Source organism: Peromyscus eremicus, chromosome 8a, assembly GCF_949786415.1.
Source record: "Peromyscus eremicus chromosome 8a, PerEre_H2_v1, whole genome shotgun sequence".
NCBI classification, from domain to species: domain Eukaryota; kingdom Metazoa; phylum Chordata; class Mammalia; order Rodentia; family Cricetidae; genus Peromyscus; species Peromyscus eremicus.
Window position 1 is genome coordinate 18,211,990 of NC_081423.1, and position 23,304 is coordinate 18,235,293.

Genomic DNA, 23,304 nt, shown 5'->3' on the forward strand with positions numbered 1-23,304 from the left:
CAGGTGGAGATCAGGGTTAAGTGCTCTATGGCCAGCTGGTCAGATATCCTTTTACACATCTGTATGTGACCATACTGGACTTAACCCCATAGCCCAGATCCACCCAGGTAGACTTCCCCACCCCTTAGCCAAGTACGAAGCAACAGAACTCATATTGGGAGGCTCCTTCTCGGCTTTATCAAGAGCTCTAAGGCAGGACTCCAAACAAGGCTGTCACAGAACTGTCCCAACAGGCCTGTCCATCCCCAGGTTCCACTGCCACCTCTGGACTAACGCACAGCAGCTTCAATAATGTACTTGTTTGCAACCTTCAGTCTCTCTGCTGTCTCTTGACGTCTTTCCGGAGTTCAGTGGGGTCTCTGGCCTGCGCCTCTTGTTCTGTCTCTACCTCTTGAGAGTAGCTGCTGTCTCCTCCAGGAGCACCAGTTCCCTCTTCCTCACGCTCATCACTGTCCTCCCCAGAATCCTCACTGTGGTCCTCAGACTCATCAGCGTCATCCATGTCCACGGGCAGCCTGGAAGGGAGGGATGTACCTTGGTATAGACAAAGGCCAGTACAGGGTTACCTTCCCTGTGACACTCAACCATCGAAGCCCCCAAGCAGGAGATACTCTGCGCCCAACCCCCTCCAGCAGTCAGCCGCTTTAAACTCTGTAACCACCACCAGGCCTTGCTCGGGAAGCCACACCCACAGGGCAGGAGGGATCGGGCCAAGGCTCCAGGAGCACACTGGGCTTGAGCCATCACTTAGCATGGATCCACAGGACCTACCAGGTACTGGCCACAGGCCTGTTGAGGTTTGCAAACTCTCGCCCGGAGTCCACATCAAAGGGATCTGAACGTAGAAAGGAAGGTGACCTCTTAAGTGATTTCAGGGCAGAGCCAAACTGGTAGCTCCAGGCTCCAAAGGACCTGAAGGGGCTTCACAGCTTCCCTGGGGCTCCCAACCATGCCAGGCCTCACCGATCTCCTCCTCAGGGGTGTCCTTGGCGCTAGCCAAGTACCCCTGCTCGGCCTGCAGCACCTCCTCCGGGCCATGGCAGGCTGCATACTTCTCCAGGAGCTCTCGGTTCAGGTCCAGGAAGCCCTTGCCCCACTTAAACTTCTGAAGCAAAATGACGGCAAGATCTGAGAAGCCTGGTAGAACAAAAACCAGAAATACACGTGGGACCCATCTAGAGAGCAGAGCTGTATCACCCTTCCTGCCCTCCCAGGAAGCTTCACCACCTCTCAGTTCCCCAGGTTCTTCTCATTTGCTGAGAAACAACCCTACTATGCTGGTCCCAATGTCTTACGAGGTCTCCATCGGGGCCTCTCCTTGAATCCTACATTCCCTTCAGATGCTGAGAACAGTCTGGGGGCAGTGCTGTCACCACAGTGACGACCCACAGCTGTCCACTTTGCCTCTACCACCGCTTCCACAAGGCTGTATGTGGGTACTGGAACTGAAACCAACCCTGCCTGATGGCTCCCAATATATTCTCCTCACATCCCCCTGTTCGGAATCTGCCAGAAGGAACCAGTCTTGGGGGGCACAGGCAGGTCTCAGACTGCCATGTCAGGCTTCTGGCAGCCTGAAACTCACCTACAATGCAGAAGGCAGCGGCAAAAGCTTCCACGCAGGAAAGTCTGCAGGGCCGGCCATAGTTTACAGGGTTGGCAGCCAGGAGGTAAGGCAGGAGCCGTAAATGGCTCCCTCGCATCTTCCCAAAGGGTGTCTCATCCAGTTTGGCCCAGGAGCAGTCTATGACAGCGACCCCTGACTGTGCCACCAGCTGTCTGCCGGAGAGTTAGGGTAGGTTCTGGGGCTCCAAGTAAGACATGTCTTTGGAGACCGGCTTCACTACAGATGAGATATGCTCGTCTTTCCAAACTATGGTTTATCGCAACGGTACAAAGAGCCCTCACTACCAAGCTTAGGGGCAGCTGCTGGGGGTAGCTGGACAACGTTTACTTAAGTTTTTCTCCTAGGCCCTTCTACCCTCTAAGCCTCACTATGAAAAGGGTCAACTTAGATACAACCCTGCCCATGAGAAAGGCGTGGCCATCCAAGACCAAGAAGCAAGGCTTGAAGAAAACGATACCCTCCACAAGGGGCGGTTTAACAAAGACGAGATAATGGAGAGGGCACTCCGACACCTCCCCGGTCCCCCAGGCCTCCGGTGCCTACCTGTCGGCGGGAGACACGTACTGAGTGCCTACGGGGCTGAGCACTAGGCCGCCAAATCTTTGGCCCAGGCGCAGGCATCGTACCAGACCCAGGCGGGCCAGTTTACGGCCCGTGCAGCGCCGGGGGTCGCAGTGGCCAAGCTCCCACATAGCCAGGGCACAAGGCAGCGCCGCAGGGCCCGGGACATCCTGGCCCTCGGCCGCCTCAGGTTGCACGGATGCTGCAGAGAGAGAGAGAGAGAAGATCGGGTTCTCAGCGCCGGCTTCCAAGCCCGACCCGCTGCTCCGATCGCTCCAAACTCACCGCGCAGCGCAGCGCCCACATCGTCAGCGAAAGTATCCAGAGAGCGGCCGGGGGGACGCCGGACGCGACCGCTCTCCGTCCTGGACCCGCGCGCAACCTTCCTGCGGCCCATAGCCCCAGAGAAAGGCCTCCGCCAGAGGGGTTATTCGAGCGGTGTGCGCGTGCGCGCTCGCGCCGCTTCCGGTTTTGAGGGCAGGCAGTTCCTGCTCTGGCTCACGTGACCGTGCGACCCCGGGAGCGATGGCGGTGCGGCTGGCCGGCTTCCTGATGTTGCTGGGGCTCGCGGCGCGCGGTCGGTGGCTCCGCGAGCGTGCCCCTCCGCGGGTCGGCGTCGCCGGCCTCTGCTCCCTGCTCATCGCCTCGCTCTCCGCAGGGCCCGCGCCAGCACGTGCCGGGAAGATGAAGGTGGTCGAGGAACCCAACACATTCGGGTGAGTGTCTGGCGGTGCGGCGGCTTGGGGGCCGGGCGTGGCCGGCTCCCCTGACCTTCTCTGCCCCCTAGGCTGAATAACCCGTTCCTGCCCCAGACAAGTCGCCTTCAGCCTAAGAGAGAGCCTTCGCCTGTATCGGGTGAGCGCGGGAGGGAGCATGGGAGCTGACCGAGGTGCTGACGGGGGGCGGGGCGGCGAGGGAAGCCCTCGGCTGGGGGTAGGGGGCGGCAGGATAGGGTGCCTTGGATGAAAGATTCCGATAATGTATTCGCTGGAGGTTCATGCATCCGTTTGTCAACCTGTGAGTGTGTAGATGTTCGGGAGTATATACTGGAACTCTTAATCCCCTTTCGACCCCCGTGCTGGCGATTACCTAGGGCTAGGCAAGCTCTAGCGTTGAGCTACATCCCTAGCTTTTGTGTTTTTAAGACGGAGTTTCCATACAGACTTAAGCTGGCCTCCTAAACCTGTGATCCTAAAGTCTCCACTTCCCACAGGAAGACTGATTAGGAGTTGCAGGAGTGTTGGGCATGAAGAGGTCACTCCAGGTGTGTTTAGCCCTGTCTAGATCTGAGGGAGTGGAGAGGGCATCAAGATCAAAATCCTTTGCACAGGGAAAGCTGGGAGAGAGTGGGACATAGCTGTTGAAAGAGACTCAGGGCTGGTCAGCAGGAAGGGACGTTGGCTAGCTGAGGACTGCACTCAGGGATTTGGTGACCCACTATCTGAGGTGTGTTGGACATGCTGATTTGTAGCATTGGTCCCCTGGAGGAGAGGTAGCCCATGGCTGGAGCTTCTGAAGCTGTAGGCAGGGAACATCTACCAGTCTCCTCCAGCAGTGAACCAGTCAGGCTCAGCGGTCATCACAAATCGTAAGTCCTTTTCATGGGATGACACTGCTTGGGGCATTCCTGATAAACACAGGAGTCCAAAGGCCTGCTACCATCACATTGTGAGCACACGTATGTGTGTGAGGAGGTGGCATACGATGTGGGGATTTCACCATAGACCTTCCATACTAGCTTGTAGCTCCTTGGTTGGCTAGGAGGAGGGGCCAGACATTGCCAGGAACCCAAAATTGCAAATATGTTTAATTTTATTTTTAATAGAGAGTAATATTGGAAAGAAAAAGGAAAGAGTAGAGAGTGTGCAAGGCTGTCACAAGACTACAATCCCAGCACTTGGGAGACTGAGGGAGAGGATCATTAGTTCAAGACCAGGTCTGGGCTACATGGTTAAGTTCTACGATAGTCTTGGCAGGAGAGGGAATGGAGAGGAGGTGGGGAGAGGTGTGAAAGAGACCTACTTGGTTGGACAGTTATTCAGCCTAGGTGACAGGTTGCATTAAAATGCCTTGCTTGCTAAATTTACATTTTCTGTTTCCTCACATCCATTCTTGGCACACCCTGTGTTTTGGAGAAACTTGTCGGTTTCATTTACATCAATTCGATGGTTGTAAAATTGTCCATAGTGACTTGTAATCCTTTTTATTCCTGTAAAATTGGTAGTAAATGCTCCAACCTTCATTTCTGGTTTTAATTATTTGAGTTTTTGCTTTTCCTAGTCAGTCTAGCCACAGGTTTTCCTATTTTATTTATTCATCTTTATGTAAACTTTTAAAATTTTATGTATATGAGTGCTCTGCTTGCATGTATGTCTGTGTACTATATTGTGTGAAATGCCTGTAGAGGTCAGAAGGCATTAGGTCTCCTAGAACTGGAATTACAGACGGCTGAGAGCCACCATGTGGGCGCTGGGAACTGAACCAGGACTCTTTACAAGAGCAACAAGTGCTCGGAACCACTAAGCTCTCTGCAGCCCCTTGTTTTTTCCTTTTGTGTACTGTGTGTGTTTGTGTGTGCCCGTGTGGAAGCCAGAGGTCAAAGGTGGGTGTCTTCCTCTATTGCTTTCCACGTTGTTGAGAGTCAGGGTCTCTCACTGAATCGAATGCTCAAGGGTTCAGCGAGGCTAGCGGGCCAGCGAGCCCCAGAGACACGTACACCCCACCTCTGCCTCTCCAGCACTGAGATTCCAGGCGTCCGGCTTCTTATGTGGGTGCAGAGGGCCCACACTCAGTTCCTCGTGCTTTCCTGAATAAGTCATTTCCCCATTGCTGGCATGCACCACCACACCTACACTACAGTGCTGGGATTACATGCACGAAAGCACCATACTCAGTTCTCAAGTGTCGGGATTGTGATCTTTTCAGAGAAACAGCTTTCGTCCTTATTTTTCTCACAAAGCTCATACAGTGTGTCTGCTCCACTCCTTCACTTCAGCCTGAGGTGAAGCTAAGGTGCATTTCTTAGGAGAAGCCACAAGGCACCAGAACTCCAGAATATATACTCGAGGCCCTAGGTTGAGGCCCTAGCATACTCCCTCAAAAAGGCAGGTATTTTTCTAAATAACAGAACCTGCAGGAGAATCAGTAGACCTGCCCTAGCAGAAACACCAAGTGAAGCCACTCAACCTGAACTGAGAGGACACCATAGAGGGGCTAGGTGAAGACAGGAAGGAAGATCTCTTATAAAGTAGCTAGAGTTATAGGGATGAGAAAGACCCATGCTACCACTTTGGTTGCCAAGTCTACAATGAAAAAGATCAATGCATGCCGGGTGGAGGTGCACGACTTTAGTCCAAGTGCTTGGGAGGTGGAGGCAGGCAGATCTCCAGTGAGTTCAAGGCTAGCCTTGAACACTTGGTCTACAAAGTGAGTTCCAGGACAGCCAGGACTACACAGAAACCCTGTCTCAGAATGCCACAAAATAAAATAAAATAAAATAAAATAAAATAAAATAAAATCAGTGCAAGCTGGGCGGTGGTAGCGCACGCCTTTAATCCCAGCACTCGAGAGGCAGAGCCAGGCGGATCTCTGTGAGTTCGAGACCAACCTGGGCTACCAAGTGAGTTCCAGGAAAGGCGCAAAGCTTCATAGAGAAACCCTGTCTCGAAAAACCAAAAAAAAAAAAAAAAAAAAAAAAAAAAAAAAAAAAAAAAAAATCAGTGCATAAGAACTGACTATACATCTGGGTCAGTGAGCAGCCAGTTTGAGCATGTGATCAGAAACATGAATTACAAAGGGCCTGAGGGAGCTGTATAGCAGTCCTTTCTATATGGGATTGTGGTTAACTTAATTTTTTTTTAAATTTTTCCTTTTTTTTTTTTTTTTTTTGTTTTTTGAGACAGGGTTTCTCTGTGTAGTTTTGGTGCCTGTCCTGGGTCTCGCTCTGTAGACCAGGCTGGCCTCGAACTCACAGAGGTCCTCCTGGCTCTGCCTCCCAAGTGCTGGGATTAAAGGTGTGTGCTACTAAACCCCATATCAATTTAGAACTCTAAATCCCCATGGTAGTCACATTAAATAACGTAAAAATCTAAATTGAAAATTAAAAGTCTCAGCCAGGTGTGGGGGCGCACACCCTTTGATGCCAGCACTAAGGAGGCAAAGGCAGGTGGACCTCTGAGTTCTAGGACAGCCATGGCTACACAGAGAAAACCTGCCTTGAAAAAAGAAAAAGAAAAAAGAAAAAGAAAAAAAAATCTCAGTGGTAATAACAAAAAAAAAAAAGGGCAGTATTTTCAAAAGAGAATCAGGGGCTGGCTAGAGAGATGGCTCAGTGGTTAAGAGTATTTGCTGCTCTTGCAGAGGACTTGGGTTTGGTTTTCAGCACCCACATGGTAGCTCACAACTGCCTGTAACTCCAGTTCAAGGGGATCTGACACCCTCTTCTGATCTCCACAGACACTGAATGTGGTACACAGACATGTATACAAACAGAACACTGATACATAAAATAAAAATTAAAAAAAAAATTTTTCAAGACAGTGTTTCTCTGCATAGCCCTGGCTATCCTAGAACTCACTTTGTAGACCAGGCTATCCTGGAACTCACAGAGATCTGCCTTTGCCTCCTGAGTGCTGGGGTTAAAGGCATGCACTACCACCCAGCAAATAAATAAATCTTTAAAAAAAAAAAAAAAAAAAAAAAAGACTAAAGAATCAGAACTTGTCACTGAAAGTTAGGCCCAGTACTAGGTGTAGCTCAGTTTAGAAAGCACTCATGTAGCCAGGAGGCAGAGTTTGAGGCCAGCCTGGTCTACAGAGCATGTTCCAGGACAGCCAGGGCTACACAGAAAAACTCTCGTCTCCAAAACAAAACAAAACCCCAAACAACAACAAAAAAGCAAACAAGCACTCACATAGCATGTGTGGACCCTGGGTTACATGTCCAGTAGGTGGGAGGAATTAGGCACAGTAGTATGCACCCACAGTCCCAGGCACTTGAGGCGGAGGCAGGAGGATTACTGTAACACAGAAGTTTGAGACCAGTCTGGGTAACAGGACAGCTCCTGTCTGCTTACATGTCTGTCATCTTGCTTGATTACTTTAAATGTAAATGGATTAAGCCCTCCATTCAATAGGCAGAGAGTGGCAGGGTTTTTGTTTTGTTCTGACACTCTTGCTGGCCTGGACCTCAGAAATCGGCTTGCCTCTGCCTCCCGAGTGCTGGGATTGAAGGTTTGCACTACAATGCCCAGCTCAGAGACTAGCAGTTCTTTAGAAAGGACATCATTGTATGTTGATACAGTGGGCTTAGCAAGATGTAACAAGCATGTATTCCAATGTCAGAGTTCCAAAACCTGTAAGCAGACACTCTACTACTGAGTCTCACCAGCCCCCTCCTATTTGAAGGATGGTTTTCTTGGATATGGAATTCCCCATTGGCTTATGGATTTTTTAAAAACAATTTATGAGCATAGATCCACCTGCCTCTGCCTCCAGGGTGCTGGGACCAAAGGTGTGTGCCACCATACATAGCCTGGCTTATAGATTTTTTTTAATGCGCATTTGAATAAACATGTATTACTGTTTCTTTGTATGGCTTGTGGGTTTTGTTGAAAATTGGTCCTTTGAAAAAGCAGAATACTCTGGCAATCTTTGCAGGCTGGTCCTAAGCTTTGGGCTAGTCAGTCCTATTTTCCTGAGGCTGCCACATGGCTATTGCCTTAACTTCCCCAAATCTCACTAGCATGTATGCACACATGTACACATATACACACACACCCCTCTACTTTCTTGGCTAGTGTCTGCCAATGGGTCTGTGGTCCAAGTCTGCAACTAGGTTCCAGGTTATGGGCAGCCTAGGAAGACACTGAGGGCCCCCTCCACAGGAACAGGCATGAGAGTCCTGCCACAGATAGCCAGTTCTGTGATGTGTCAGTCCTCCCCAGGGGTTAGGTCAGCCAGCATCTGACCATTCCCAATCCCATAGGGAAAGGAGCTTGGTGCCTTCTTGCCTACCTTGGCCTCTAGCTTTAGGGGTAACACAGGTTTACACTTAAGTTGAATTGCTGTGGTCTTCTCCCCCAGGGCCCCTGCATCTCTCCAGACTTGCTGGCAAGTGTTTCAGCCTAGTGGAGTCAACGTGAGTGCCGGGCTGGTGGGTGGCGTGGGGCTGGCCTGCAGAGCTCCTCATGCTCCTGTGCCTCCAGGTACAAGTATGAGTTCTGCCCTTTCCACAACGTGACCCAGCATGAGCAGACCTTCCGCTGGAATGCCTACAGCGGTATCCTTGGGTAAGCTGAGCCAGGGCAGCAGTGAGCCAGGGCAGTAGTGCTATGTCTGCTCCCTAGGCCCCCACATCACTGCTTTGCCAACCTTCCTTCCCCCAGCATCTGGCATGAATGGGAAATCACCAACAATACCTTCAAGGGCATGTGGATGACTGATGGGGACTCCTGCCACTCCCGAAGCAGGCAGAGCCAGGTGAGGCCCATAGGGGATGGGAATGGTAGAGAGCTACCCCACCCCCACAAGCTACTGAGGCTCTCTTCCCAGGTGGAGCTTACCTGTGGGAAGATCAATCGACTGGCCCATGTGTCTGAGCCAAGCACCTGTATCTATGCACTGACATTCGAGACCCCCCTCGTCTGCCATCCCCACTCCTTGTTAGGTAGGCTTCTGGGTAGGACTGGGTCCAAGGAAGAGGAGGGTAGGTGGGAGGTTCAGCAATGTTTGGCTCCTATTGGTCTGTAGTGTATCCAACCCTGCCAGAGGCCTTGCAGCAGCGCTGGGACCAGATGGAACAGGACCTGGCAGACGAGCTAATCACACTGCAGGTGGGTGCGCACTCAGGGGTGTCCCCTTGCCTACTCCACCAGGCACTCCTTATGCCTCCTCCACTTTCAGGGCTATAAGAAGTTGCTGAGGGTGCTTTTTGAAGATGCTGGCTACTTAAAGGTCCCAGGAGAAACTCATCCCACCCAGCAGGCAGGAGGTTCCAAGGGCCTGGGGCTTGAGACCCTGGACAGCTGTAGAAAGGTAGAGTCTAGGGACAAGGGGAAGGTTACAGGGTCCCTAGTCCTGGTAGCCCCCACAAGGATTTGACCAGGCTGGCATTCTTGTCCAGGCACATTCAGAGCTGTCCCAGGAGGTACGAAGACTGACCAGTCTGCTGGACCAGCATGGAATCCCCCACACTCAGCCCACAGGTCAGTATGCCTACCCTGGTCAGCTGTCAGCCACCCTGGGGCCTGCAGCTATGGGGGGACAGATCCTCACATGCCACCTGTTCTGGCAGAAACCGCCCACTCTAAGCACCTGGGTCAGCAGCTCCCCATAGGCACAACCTCCGAGCAGCTGCGGGGTGACCCAGGACTACGTGGGAACATCCTGTGATCCAGGTGGTCATGAAAGATAAAGAACAGAAACATCCTCAGCCTCAAGTGTCCTTTCATAGAGAGGTCAGGTGTGGTCTCAGCAGGGTGCACAAAACTGGTGTGGTAGAGACATGGCTTCTTTTGGCATCTTCTAGGCCAGGCAGGGTCACTGACAGACGCAGGGACCTGCTGGCCAGCCTTTATTGTGCTCAGAGACCCAGACAGAATAAATTTCAAAGTTTTAATTAATCTCATACTGATAAAAAATAACTCCATGAATTCTGTAAACCATTGCATAAATGCTATAGTAAAAAAATTTAAACAAATGTTAACAACTTTAAACAATTCACTAAGTAAATGGGTATGTATTATAAATACGACCTTCTGGGTTAAGAAGATTCCATTCACATAACATTCTCAACTAGTTTCTGAAAACAAATGCACACAAAGGCTTCCATAAGTTAATCCACATGCGCATCCACACTGGGGGAAGGTCTGCCAACCAGGCACACAAAACTTTGACACCATTGTTTACTGTTAATAATAACACTAGAGAGTTAAAAGACAACAGGCAACAGGACCATGGAGAGCCTCAGTTCCTAGACCCATGGCCTCACCTCCATTACCTACAGATGGGCCTTAAACCCATCTCTCCCCTCCTTGGCCCTTCCCATCCAGGGTAGATCCTAGGAGCCTTAGCTCACAGGTCTGGGATGGATGGGAGAAGTGGCCCCTTCTTTGGTCTTCCCCCTGCACACCTGTCCTCAGAGCCGAGCCTGATTCCAGAAGAGCAGATGCTCAGGAGAGCTCCCCTCATGGGCTGGGACCCAGTGGACAATGCCTCCTGTCTCCCCAGCCATCACACAGCAGTCCCATAACTGCCCCAGCCCCAGCCTGGAATGTTAGCCCAGGAAGAGTTAACCAGAGTAGCTTACACACAATCTAAAGCTTAATGCTTGTAACTGTTACAGCTTGAAAATGTCCAGATGAGATATCAATCACAAACATTGTCCTGTTACCACAGAGACCAAAGGCCAATATGGGAAACAAGTGCATAAATATGAGTAAAAAGAAACAATCTTAAACCATGGTAACAGTAGCACAAAATACACATGATCTAGTAGGTACTGAGCTAAGAAATCATTATCACTATAATTAAAAACAAAATAGTCACTAAAACCAGGTCAATAGTTACCTTATTAAGTAGTGGGCTAGCTGCGGAATGTTGAGGATCCACTTCCTTTAAAATGATAGAGCTTTTCTACCAGTTTGTCTTATATTTAAAAAATGCTTTTAAATCTCCTACTATATTAAATACATTCTAATTTGGTCACTGATAAAAACGTTTTACCTAGTCACTTTGCACTTAAAAAATGCTATTAAAAGTCTTTGGCAAAGCCATGGGAGAGGAGAACCACTTCTAGGCCTGGGCAGAACCTGCAGGTAGGATACCTGCCCTGCCTAGGTCTGCCACCAAGGGTAGGGGTTGCCTGGACAGATGCTCCCCCTAGATTTCCAGGAACAGTCCCAGTCCTTATTGTAGAAGGCTGAAGTCATCACCCTAGACACATCCTCAGCAGAATTTTAGCCATGGGCCTGAGGCCAAGCTGTGAGGGGCGGGCACTGCTTTCGCCTTGGAAGCTGATGGGTGAGCTGCAGCAGAGCCGGGGTTGCTGGTCATGGGATAGATCTGGTGATAACTGGACGCACAGCTCAGGTACCAGATGTTTGCTAAAACTGTCACGGAATCTCTGGATCAGCTAGAGGTGAGTGTGGTCACAGGGGCAGCAGACTGAAGTCCAGGTGCACAGTCCCTTAGTTCAGCACAAGCTAGGGTGCCCCAGGCGACCTCGGGGTCCACAGCACCGTTGCCATTACAGACATGACATCAGAACACAGCTCCTTCCCGAGTAGATCTTGGACTCCTCTGAATGCCTGATTCCTTTGCTGCATTTTTCATTAGCATGAAATTGTCTTTCAAGGGAGAAGAAAAAAACCAAATGAACCAATTCCTTCACTTCTTTTGCAAGGCACAGGCACTTGGAAGTGGCCACGGATCACATAAGTGCATGACAGAGCTCTGGATATCACTCTGTGATACTGGAATATAAAACTCCATCTACATGTGCACCTGCACATGTTTAGGAAAATTAGTTCCTTTCATAAAATTAAGAACATCTAAATGTATATGTGTCTCTCAATAACCACTCTCTGCTTATAAATACTATTTGTTTGCACTTAATTTTAAAATGTAAAAATCCTAGGTCTTCTTCACTACTAGATAAATGTTCATTTCCTAAATAGTTTCAGAATATGAAATCTACCGTAGTTACCATTACTATGAGTTAACAACAAACTGATAGGAAACTTCAAGTTCACAGTACACTTATAAAGCTTCATGTTATCGCATATTAAAAAACATGGACCTAGAAAGCAGCTTATACAATTTATAATGTCTAAATCCCTCGGTTTACAAAGTGCTTTGACAAGGCCTGACCTCCCACTGGCCTGGCCACAGCAGTGTCAGCACTGGGGGCACCAAAAACATGCCACCTGCCCATGGGACAGGCGGTGGGTTTGGTGGTGCTTCAGAGGTTTTCTGAGAATACCTTGACACCATTGGTAGGACATGGCAGGGAAGAAAAAGTGATTTGAAAGGCTGTTGGACAGTGGGCATGAACTCACATCCTGGCGTGGGTGGTACTGGAGGCCAGTTTCGACACTGTGGTGGCACATGGCATGCTGAGGCCTTTGCACTGCTCACCAGGGAAGGAATGGGTCTGGTTCTCATCACCATGGGAGGGGCTGGCCCTTGCAGTAGGGGCACTCGGGGGTACTGGCTGCACACAGCTCGCATAAGACACGGTGCTGGCAGGGCCGAAGGACAGTGCCATGGGCCCTCTCCTGGCAGCCCACACACTGTTTGGCACGAAGTTGGAAGATCACCTGTAGGAAGAGGTGGTTGTTGAGAGTGTGGGGAGCCAAGAAGGCCCTGAGTGAATGTGTACAGTTGACATGGATATGACTATATCAAGGAAGGATAATGCCTCAGACCCATGGGAAACTGGCAAAGCCTTTCAATAGAGGTCAGGCTTGGGGTTGGCAAAGCCTTCCTCTGGTCCAAGTTCCAGTGTTTAAAAACATTTGACCAGTGTGTGCAAAAAAGAGCAACTGCATGCAGCTTCCTCCTCTCAGATATTTCCTCCTCTGAGACTGCTCACCTACAGACTCCTCCCACCTAGACAAGCTAACTCCTCCTTGCTGCCTCCTCTGTGCTGTACGTAATAAACACGCTAAGGTTCCAGGTTGCTTTGGTAGTAGGTACAGCTCCATCAGAGCATGCACAGCCCACCTGGCCCCATCTTTTCTGTGTCCACGTTTTGTTTCTTCAGTGTTTGTCTTTTCTTCATTCCCTTACTGCCCCTAGTCAGGTCAAGGCACCAGGCTGGCACAAGTCAGATCAGGTAAGGCCAAGCAAATGACTACCCCAAGACAGTGGGCCACCAGCTATAGCAGCAGTGCCAGAGATCCTGACTGTCAGGCCTGGGGTGGACACTTGGCCAGAGGTCCACAGGGAAGGGCAGTCAGTAGAAGACCCCCAGCCCCATCAGGGAGCTGGGTCCTGAAGCAGAGCCACTCTAGCCACAGGCAATGCTGGCAGCTGGGTACCCACAACGAGTGCTAAGTGGGATCCCATGGTTGAGACTGGCCCAAGCCCAGGACACTGCATCTTGGAGACAAAGTACATGTGGTAGTTGGACCTTGGTTGTGGTCAATGGGACACATGCAAAAGGTACCAACCAGAGTCCAGGCAAGAAGCCAGGGAAGAGGAAGGAGAAGCAGTATCCGGCCAGGTCTCAGGCCCTCACTAGCCAGTCCCCTTTGCCCTCCCCTCAAGTGACAGCAACTACTCATCAGGACTCACCCCGTCCACGGCCTCCAGGTCCAGGCGCAGCTGGCTCTGCAGGGAATGCAGCTTGGGGAGAGGGATGTCGCTAATGTCACCCAAGCTCCGCAGCCCTGGCAGTGAGGACAAGCCCAGGCCCTCTAGTTCCTCCTGCAGCTGCTTCACCTGGGCCTCCACCTCCTCCTTCCTCTGCACGGCCAGCTGCCGGTCACTGTCCGCCACACGGGCTCTCTCCTTGGCCTCCTGAGCCTCTCTCTGCCAGGCATCACAGGCCTAAAACCCAAGATATCATGCAGAAGGCAGCCACGCCTGGCTTTCCACATGCTCACCTGCCCTGCCTGTGTATCCAAACCCCTTTCTTCCCTCACCCGCATGTCCAGCCCCTCCCTTCCCACATGCTCACCTGCTTCACCTGCTGCCAAGACTCTTCCCACTGCCTGATCTTTCTTTTGGCTTCATCTAGCTGTCGCCTGACCCGTGCCAGCTCAGCACTGTTTGGACTTGCACTTGAGGAAGCCGAAGGGCCAGAGTTCAGAATGGGGGATGGGCTAGGAGAGAAGCTGCCAGAAACAAAGTCCCAGATGCTCCCAGGGACGCCGTTCAAACCTGAGTTTAGGAGAGACAGGGATGATACAGCCCATGCTGCACCCAAGGCCTGAGGTGTGTGCAGGTGTTTCTGCCCCTCCCCTGGCCACCCACCTTGGTACCCTGTAAGTCACTTGTTCATGACTGCTCAAGACTCAACTCCAAGACTGCCTCCCCTAAATGAGGCCCAGTTGGCTCAGGAAGATCAGAGTGTGAACAGGAAAATAGGTTCAGAGTTCCTAGCCCTAACAGTTCTCATTATATAGCAGACCCTGGAGGTTCAGAAGAGCTCTAGTTCTGAGGTTACCTCATGTATGTTAATTATCAGTTCAAATACATCTGGAGATGGGCACATTTCTAGATAGAACAGATGTGAACAGCCTCTTAGTGGAAATATGAGCGCAGAAGACAGAGTCCTGCTGATCTGTCATACCAGATCCCTCTCAGCCTGTATCATACAATGAATCCTAGACACTGCCTGTGGGGACCCCAAGGTAGCTCCATGTATGCCCTACCCAGAGCCCTAAGTGAGCTGGCAAGCAAGAGGTTGTGATGTAGAGGAGGGCTGTGAGAATGCCCAGCTGTGGGTAGCCAGCTGTCCCCATGGTAACACGTCTACCATGTCTGTCCACTCATCTATGCCACACAGGCTGGAGGGGGTGGTGCCTCTCAAGACAGAACTACAGAGGTGAGAAGCCTGCAGTCAGGAATCCCCAAGACTAGACTGGACAGGAGCTGTTTGAGGACCCAGAGCCGGCGGGGAGGGACCCACGCCCAGGCACGCACCTAAAGAGCTGTAAGATGAGGCTGCAGAGCCCAGCGTAGCCGGCTCCGACCGGAGGGGTGGTGGCTGCTGAGGGGGCGTCATAGCCGAGGAGACGAGAGGCCCCGACAGGGACTGGGAGAGCGAGCTGAGTGGGGAGGTGGACAGGGATGAGGACGAGTGCAAGGATGGCGAGCGGGGCAGGGAGCCCGGGATGGTGACGGGTGCTGAGCCTGCCAGCGACCTGGGACCTGGTGGGAGGAGGGAGGCTGAGTGAGCAGGGCAGGCGGGTTCTGCCACAGAGCCACTTGCCAATAAGCCCGTAGGTCAGTAACTAGGCAGCTAGACACCAGGGAAACCTGGGTCACCTCAGAAGACACCAGAGGAACCAGGCCAGCAAGCACCACCCAGAGGGGTGTAGTTGTCAGGCAGCCCCAATTCCGGAGAGCCCTGGTAGTGGTCCTGGCAGAGCCAGGAACTCGCCACTAGCATGGTACTCACAGAGCCACCAGGACTCTAAGATGGGTAGATTTCTTTTGAAACAGAGAAAATAACTTTCAGGATGAAGAAAATTATGTAATAATAGGAACTTCTCTCTATGCCACACAGCTGTAAAAATAATTTCTTGTGTTTCCCATGAGAGGCCCCAGCCACGTCTAAAGGGTTGCTTTGTCACAACAGAGGTAAACTGAGGAAGCAGCAGAAAACTGAGCCACACAGGCAGGTAGCAGAGGCAAGAAGGAGACTCCAAGAAGAGGATCCCAGCAGATGCCTCCCTCCCAAACCCTCCATTAAGCCAGGCAGCATGCACGAAGTTAAAGGTTCCCCTGAGCTCAGTCAGCACTCTCACCTGCCAATCCAAGGTCCTGCTCTTCCAAGTCTTTATCTAAGGACGCGATATTTATGTCACTAAGATGGAGATCTAATGCAGAACCTGTAAGATAAGTCTGGTGTTACCCACTCACCTCTCACCCAGCACGGACACAAAACCTCTAAGGAGGAATCCCTGGCCCCATATCCACCAACACCCACCTAGCTAGAGCCAAAGAGCTCCCCAGGCAACCCACTGCAGCACCTGCCTCTGCCTTCTCCTCCACAGCCAGAGTACGTCATCTGAACAGCCCTGGCTGCACTCAGAGACACAGCCCTGGCCCACAAACCTCCTCCGTCCTAGGTGGTGTTTTGTTTTGTTCTGTGGGTTTGCTTTTTGTTTCTTTGAGACAGGATCTCATGTAGCTCATGACTGTCTTCAACTCACTATGCGGCCAAGGGCAACCTGAACTTCTTCTGATCCTCTTGTCCTCCACCTCCCAAGTGCTGGGATCATACAGGAATGGACCAGATGCCCAGCTTTGTCTCCTTTACTTCTAACCACTTGTTAAAATTTGACCAAGAAAATATATTCAACTATTAAACATTTTACAGGAGGTCAATTCCAACAGGCAAATGGTTCTGAGGCCATTTTAGGCTGAACACTAAGAGAATGAACTCTGACACCTTGAGGACTTAAGGGAGACCAGGACCTCCACACTCAGCCCAGAAACAGTCTCCTTCTCAAGGTCAGAGGTTGCTGGGTATGGTAGAATACACCTGGCATCCCAGTACTACAGAAGCTAAGGCAGGAGAATCACAGTTTGAGGCCAATTTGGTCTACATAGTGAACTGCAGGAGGAGGAGGAGACCAGGACATGCCTCCAACTTGCACAGCCAGAACAGGGCTGCCGTTCAGGGACCACGTAGTAGGGACGTGTTGATGGCCTGCACAGCCAGAGGGGAGGGGGACAGGAGTCGGCTGTAGGACTATGCCTGTGAGTGGTGTCGTATTCCCTTACAGTCACAGTCAAACGTGTAGGGACCTGCACTGAGAAGCAATGAGACTGCAGCTCTGCCATGGTGACTACTGTCTCTCCCACCCACTTTTCACTCGAACAGCGCAGTTATTCAGTCCTGTGATTCAGTCCTAGCCCCACTGTTGGCTAAGGCCCTCCAGTTCCCAAGAACTGTGAATTCAACTTCAAGATAACACACATACTGGGCATGGTGGCATATGTCTGTAATCCCAATCTTTTTTAGATGCCACAGGTCACCATAAACTTTCCCTGAAGGACCTGGTCTTCTCCCCTTGCTGGATACAAAAGGCCTTTCTACAACAGGATGAACTACACAGGCTATAAGGAAACCTCTCTGTACCAGGTCAACATAAAACTCTAGAAGCCACTGTTTGCCTCCAACTGTCTAGTATGTCACCACGTCCTCTGGGTCATGTCCATTAGGGACTTTCATGTGAAACTGCTCAGTGACATATAGGTGGCCAGCACACCTCTACTGCCCAAGGGTGAGTCTCTACCTAGCACAGAGCCAGACATGTCTCAGCCAGGGTGAGAATTCAGGGAAGCATGTCTACCATGAAGTAAAGGAGGCACTGGGTGGCAGTGGCCAGTGCACTAGATCAATTCAAGGGTAGCTGCAACCGAGGAGTGGCCTGGAATGCAAATGACGCCCTCATCAGTGAGAGACAGGGTGGCACTGCCACAGTCCCAGCTGCACTCTATAGAGTTGTGGGGACCGACACGGGGGCACACCATAGACGAACCCTAGTCATACTGCCTTTTCCTGGTCTCTGATTCTCATTCTCAGCCTCATGGTGACCACCTGAGCCAAACACAGAACACACCTCTCCTGATGACTGGTTCTCAGGGGCTCCATGAGGAGTAAGCCGGATGCTCCTAATTTCTGAGAAGAGCCTCGTGGCTGTGAGACACCCATTATACTGGCTCACGCCAGAGTGGATCGGCCTTTGGCTTACTTCTGTTGTTTCTAAATTTATCCCTAGAGCTGCTGGCACAACTGGATCCCAGCTCCCTCAGACCTAGCCATGTCCTCCTCATTACTGGAGCTGTGAAAGGAACTACTCAGACAAGGGTCTCAAGAGGAATCTTCAGGGAACTGAGGCCAGGCTGCCAAAGCACCCAGTAGAAAATCTTCCCCCTTGTACCACGTGGTCAAGGAACCAGAGCTTCACCCATTGCAGGGATCTCCACCCCCAGGAGGCCCCAGGAGAGAGAAATCTGTAGGCAACCACTCTCAAACACAAGCCATTCCAGTAAGGCTGCTGAGTGAGTGAGCAGGGTGGCAGGGCTGGCCAGGTGCTGAGACTTGGAACCCAGGGCTCCTGGCCTAGACACTTGACACCATGGACTCCGGCACCCAAGAACAGGGTTAACAAGAACCGCTCTCAATCACGCCTCTTCACCCGATCCAATGAGGCTTAGGAAAGCAACAAGATAAAGCGTAGGCAAGATGGTGCTGCCCCAGCACCTACTTCTGTAACCCCTGATGTTCTCGGGCCACGGGAACCAGGCACCGATGTGACGACTGAAGAGAATCATGACAAAGAAAAACCGAGTTGCCAGGGGAGAAACTCTGCAATGAGAGTCCAAATGTGGAAGCAAATCAGGGCAAAGTGGGCCACTGTCCCAGTGCTGATGAACGGCAGAGGCCTCCTGCTGCACAGGTTTCCTGATTCCTGTGTGTTTCCTCATGTTGCACACCTGTCCCTGACTGAGCTTCTGAGGTCCTTCAGTACATCCCTCCTGTTATCTGAGCAACATCTTCCAAACAGCCTGGGACAGAGAGAGATGGGATTCTGGGCATTCAGCTGACCAGGGACCATGGGTATCCTGGGCTTGTGAGGACTGAGGACCCCTACTAGGTAGTTTCAGCTCAGGAGTTTATCGTCTTAGAGTCCTGAAGTTCAAAATCGAAGTGTGCAGACCTGCCTGCACTCTTTCTGTTGGCTTAGGGATTATTGCTCTACCTCCTGGGGTGTCAGCTCTTCCTGGGTGTGTGGCTACATGGATCCCGACTGCCTCCAGTGCCACAATCCTGTTCTCTCCTGTGTGTCTGCATTTCTTAGAAGGACACCATCACTGCGCATCAGGACCTACTCTACTGACATCATCTTAACTTGATGACAAAGATCTCATTTCCAAATGAGGACACAGTCACAGATGTATCCTCCAATGGTGGTAATCGAACCTGGGCCTCACAGTCTAGGCAAATGTTCTACCATTGAACTATATTCCCAGTCTAGATTCATCTTTTTGGGGGGGATAAAAATCAACCCACAACAAAGGGATCCCACCTGGAGACACTCCCTTGCCATGTCTGCCCCATGGTCTCCAGACCCTGCTCTCCATTCACAGAACTGCCTGTCTCTCGCTGGGAACACATGCCACACTGGGTTCAACATGGTCAGGGCACCTGTCCCCAGTCCCTGCTCTTCTGCTGCTGTCTCTGCTCAGTCTCCTAGCCCTCTCATTCTCATACCTCCTCAAGCCCCACTCTTTCCTCCGCCTTCTAGACCCTTCTGTCCAGCTCTGCCTCCTGCAAGGCACTTGTTTCTGCAGGGTTCCGTCTTCCCTGCTGAGCCTGCATCCCCACACCCCACTCACACAGCCTCCCTCTGGGGGCCTTGAAGCCTTTCCCAGCCTATATATAGTGGTTTCTGAAGCCCTATGGTAACAGGACCCCAGGCCCTAGTAAGCCCCAAGAACTTAGCACAACTGATGCCATGACAGAGTGCCATTCAGGCCTTAAAACCCAGCACACAGGCAGCAAAATGAGAACAGAGACCTAACCCCATCTAAGTCCATAGTCTGGGAAAGTCCCTAAGTGTACTAACCCTGCTTTCTGGCTTCAACAGTTCTGCTTCTGGCTAACTGTTCTTGCTAAATGAGATGTGTCAGCCCAGGATGTGGGTTTTGTGCTCAAAAGCTCACCCTGAGAAAGGCTCAGGACTGCACTTGGCCTCGAAGGGGTAGTCTCCAGCTGGCCAATAAAGACTTTCTATTGACTCAAACCCACGTCGGAGTCATCTTCTCTGGTGGATCCTCACAACACTACCTACTCCCTTTCTCTGTGCCCTAAATGGCTATCCCCCAGCACCACATCCCACCCCCAGGATCTCATCTCTCAGTCTGCTGGGGAGGGCAGGTGTCTCCCAAGAGCAGGCATGCTTCAGGGTCCCTTCTTCAATGACAACAAGCTAAGCACAGCTCTTTCTATCCCACATTAAGACCCCAGACAGCTTTCACAGCTCCTGCCATCCATCCTCTGGCCACTCTTGTAGCTGCCTACCACTTGCAGGAACAATCCTGTCCTGTACTATCCTGTACGGAGTTCTAGTTTCTCAAGCTTGAGACCCTGAGTGAGCTGGCCAAAGCTTCCTGATGACTCCTCTCTGGCCACTGCCCTTCCTCATCATAACCCACTGCTGAGCATGTCCCACCAGTCCCAGATCTCACCAGCCTCCAAACCCTGTGTGCTGAACCAGTACATCTGGACAGAGCTGGCAAAGCAGGAAGACCGAGGACATACCCCCATCCTTCCACACAGCAACCTGCCCTATCCTGCCTCTGCTGGTCCCAGTGCAGAGGCCCCAACCCAGCCTTTATACCTCATCTGGAGCAGGGAGGTGACAGCCTGGAGAATTAAGTGAGGGACAGTTCCACTGCTCTTGCACCCCTTTGCAAAGTTGCAAAAACTCATTCGAAGAACTAAGGAGCAAAGAAAGGCATAGAAGTGGGAACGTGTGTTCCCTGGACGCTTCAATCTGGTCACAGTCTCTGTGGCTCAGCACAGAGTCCTAGGTGCAGAGGCAGCCTGGCACTCCACAGCACATACAGCTCAGAGGGGCCAAGCTGGGACAGAACCATAATGCAATCAGTCCCAAACAGAAGCACAGGGGGTGAGCCACTGTCCGGGGGTGAGCTACTGTCCTGGAGACCAGCAAAAGGTCAGCTAAAAGGGGCTATCTGGGGAGCCTCTGGGCCCTGTCAGCCCTATTTCAGAGCCAGGAGGCTCCCCAACTCTTTTTTGTTTGTTTTTTCAAGACAGTTTCTGTGTAGTTTTGGTGCCTTTCCTGGATCTCGCTCTGTAGCCCAGGCTGGCCTCGAACTCACAGAGATCCACCTGCCTCTGCCTCCCGAGTGCTGGGATCAAAGGCGTGCGCCGCCGCCAGTGCCGCCGCTGCAGCCGCCACCGCCACCGCCACCGCCACCGCCACCACCACCACCCAGCTTCCCCGACTCTTTTGAGTGCTGTTCAGGAGCCCATCCTACACCCTAGTCCACCAGGCTCTTCAACCTCACCAACCCTAATATTCCCAATGATCAGACCCAGTACTTCTGAATCACACTTAAAGGAAGAACCAACTTAGAAAAAGGCAATCCAGGTGAGCCTCATTTCACAAACTACACCTGTTTGAGGGCCAGTCTGTGTCGCCTAACTCAGAACTGGCTCCACCAAATGACCTGAAGCCACCTGGACCTCAACAGCAACCAGCAGAGAACTGCTGAGTATTGTCCCAGGTATCCCCAGTTCCCAATATGACACAGCACATTCAAAAGGTGCTGCAGTCCCCCAGGATCAGGGATACACGAAGTGACAGACCACACAGACTGTGGGAAGGAGTTGAAGGCAAGACAGGATGGGTGCCTTCCCTATCTGCAGCTACAGAACAGAGGAGCACCAAGCAACCAGCATACCTGCACTCTGAACTGGGATAGTTAGGAACTGGGGGCACCAGTACTCTAGGGACAGGCTTCAGGAGGGCCACCTTGAGGGCAACAGGGCCCTGGGTAAGCAGCACCAACAAAAAGCAAGTTCTTATGAGTAGGCATGTAAGCTAACCTCTTCTGCAGTCTGAAAAACCTGGTATCCATCTCATGCTCTCACGGTGAATGAGGTACATGGTTTCCAGGGAACATGCACCTGGACGGACATGCATTTTGAAAGGAAGAGATGCGCACCAAGATGGAAGGGTACACTTAGAAGGGAAACTACCAGCTGTTACTTCACCTGGGGGTACGCTGGCCGACCAGGACGATCTCAAGGGGAGATACCAGTCAAGGGGGAACACCACCAGGGAGAACGTGAGTGTAGGACAGCAGCCTCCTGGAGGACACGCACCGGAGAGGGGGATGCACACCTCGGGAGGAGGGAGGACGTATGCCTGCTTTTCCAAAGCGCTGAGAAATGACGACCCACAACTTGGTGCCAGGCTGACGCGAGACCAGGATCTGCCGCAGCCACTGTCAATGCTGACTCATATCCTCTGCAGCCCCGGCTGTCACTGAGGATTCAAACCTGCCTGGTTCGCGCTCCGCCCTCGCCAGCCGCTGGCCGAAACGGCGCGCAGGCCCCGCCCACTCACGCTGTGCACCCCGCCCCCGGAGCACCAGGCCACGCCCCCACAGCACCCGCCCACCGGGTGTGCTAGAGAGGACAAGATTTTCGCGGAAAGCCTGACTAGCAGGGGTGGGGGGTGGGGACGGAAACGGGGGAGGGGGGGCGGGGGAGGGAGGGATGGGCCCAGCCTAGGGAACGCTCATAGGAGCTCACTCCCCCGTGGTCAAGAGCCGGAGGCGTGCTCACACTGACCACAGAACCACTCCGCTCCCCCGCCACCCTCGCCCCTGCCCCTCTTATATGTGCAGGCCCTGCACTTGGCTTATTTAATTAGAAGGAAACCCAAAAGAGGTACTGCCTTCCAGTCTTCCCCCTCTTCATCGCCAGCCCTTTAAAACTGAAAGACGCAGAATGAGGGCCAACCCCATGAGGCGGCGGCATGTGGGTCAGGCTAGCTACTGGGTAGAGGCAAGGATGGCCCCTGTGCCTAGGAACCATGGATACCCATCATTGGGAAGACACCACTGACTTGTGCCAGGCAATGCTGAAGATGGGACTCTTACAGCTATGACTTTGTTTTGAGACAGGGAGGGTCTTGATATACAGTCTAGAAGGACTCAAAGTGATCCCCCTGCCTCAGCCTCCCAAGCACTGAGATTACAGTACCCAACTAGATGGCTTTACATATGACCTCAGCACTGAGGAGAGGAAGCGTTCACTATTTTAACTAGGAAGCAGCAACTACAATACAGTGTCTGTAAATGAAGACAGGCGGCTTACCAAACTCGAGGCCTTGGGTTTCATTCCCCGTAATGCAAAAAAAATTTAAAAATTTTCCAACTTTCTGACTCTGCGGCTAAAACCATGCACTGCATATTAAATGATGGCTGGAAACTACTGCAAATACGTTAACATCTGTCAATCTGAAACACCTGACAATTCAGGTCTTTCTGAGATTCATTCAATGTTCACAGCACCTGGTTCAACCTTTCACCTTGGTGAGCCACACAGTCTGCTTGTTCAGGGATGGGAATCTAACTTTCCCTCAGCATTCTTCTGTTATGTATCCTCTTTACTTTTACACTAGAAAACCAAAGGGAGCCAGGTGGTGATGGCGCACGCCTTTAATCCCAGCACTTGGGAGGCAGACGCAGGTGAATCTCTGAGTTCGAGGCCAGCCTGAACTACAGAGTGAGTTCCAGGACAGGCTCCAAAACTACACGGAGAAACCTTGTTTTGAAAAACCAAAAAAAAGGGTGGTGGTGGTGGAGGTGGAAGGAGCCTCAGCAGCACACCCA

At 51.7% G+C, this 23,304-nt stretch overlaps 3 protein-coding genes across 10 annotated transcripts in view; 1 reads left to right on the forward strand and 2 right to left on the reverse strand.

Annotated features, from left to right (window-relative positions):
* Window positions 1-154: 154 nt before the first annotated feature.
* On the reverse strand, window positions 155-2,643 carry Tsr3 (TSR3 ribosome maturation factor). Of its 2 annotated transcripts, none has more exons than XM_059270301.1 (6): window positions 2,474-2,643; window positions 2,171-2,390; window positions 1,586-1,779; window positions 964-1,137; window positions 772-835; window positions 155-515 (listed from the first exon to the last, which is right to left on the reverse strand). In XM_059270301.1, the coding sequence occupies exons 1-6, from the start codon at window positions 2,583-2,585 to the stop codon at window positions 311-313; spliced, it is 969 nt and encodes a 322-aa protein (XP_059126284.1). In that variant the 5' UTR covers window positions 2,586-2,643; the 3' UTR covers window positions 155-310. The 2 variants fall into 2 exon arrangements, with proteins under 2 accessions (XP_059126284.1, XP_059126285.1); XM_059270302.1 differs by having other exon boundaries at window positions 2,493-2,597.
* Window positions 2,644-2,674: 31 nt separating this feature from the next.
* On the forward strand, window positions 2,675-19,676 carry Gnptg (N-acetylglucosamine-1-phosphate transferase subunit gamma). 5 transcript variants are annotated; one of them, XM_059270296.1, is made up of 11 exons: window positions 2,677-2,765; window positions 2,847-2,904; window positions 2,976-3,043; window positions 8,272-8,326; window positions 8,394-8,477; window positions 8,574-8,667; window positions 8,740-8,854; window positions 8,938-9,020; window positions 9,091-9,222; window positions 9,311-9,392; window positions 17,649-19,676. In XM_059270296.1, the coding sequence occupies exons 1-11, from the start codon at window positions 2,714-2,716 to the stop codon at window positions 17,789-17,791; spliced, it is 966 nt and encodes a 321-aa protein (XP_059126279.1). In that variant the 5' UTR covers window positions 2,677-2,713; the 3' UTR covers window positions 17,792-19,676. The 5 variants fall into 5 exon arrangements, with proteins under 5 accessions (XP_059126276.1, XP_059126278.1, XP_059126277.1 ...); XM_059270297.1 differs by lacking the exon at window positions 17,649-19,676 and adding an exon at window positions 9,482-9,895; XM_059270293.1 differs by having other exon boundaries at window positions 2,675-2,904.
* Unkl (unk like zinc finger) overlaps window positions 11,351-23,304 on the reverse strand; it is a 47,795-nt gene continuing 35,841 nt past the window's right edge. For 2 of the 3 annotated variants that reach the window (XM_059270300.1, XM_059270298.1), the window contains 4 exons: window positions 15,666-15,749; window positions 13,871-14,073; window positions 13,486-13,740; window positions 11,351-12,506 (listed from right to left, as the gene is read on the reverse strand). In XM_059270300.1, coding sequence (XP_059126283.1) covers window positions 12,351-12,506; window positions 13,486-13,740; window positions 13,871-14,073; window positions 15,666-15,749 — 698 coding nt within the window. In that variant the 3' untranslated portion in view covers window positions 11,351-12,350. Of the gene's footprint in view, window positions 12,507-13,485; window positions 13,741-13,870; window positions 14,074-14,838; window positions 15,067-15,665; window positions 15,750-23,304 lie in introns of all 3 variants that reach the window. The other variant, XM_059270299.1, reaches the window with a different exon arrangement.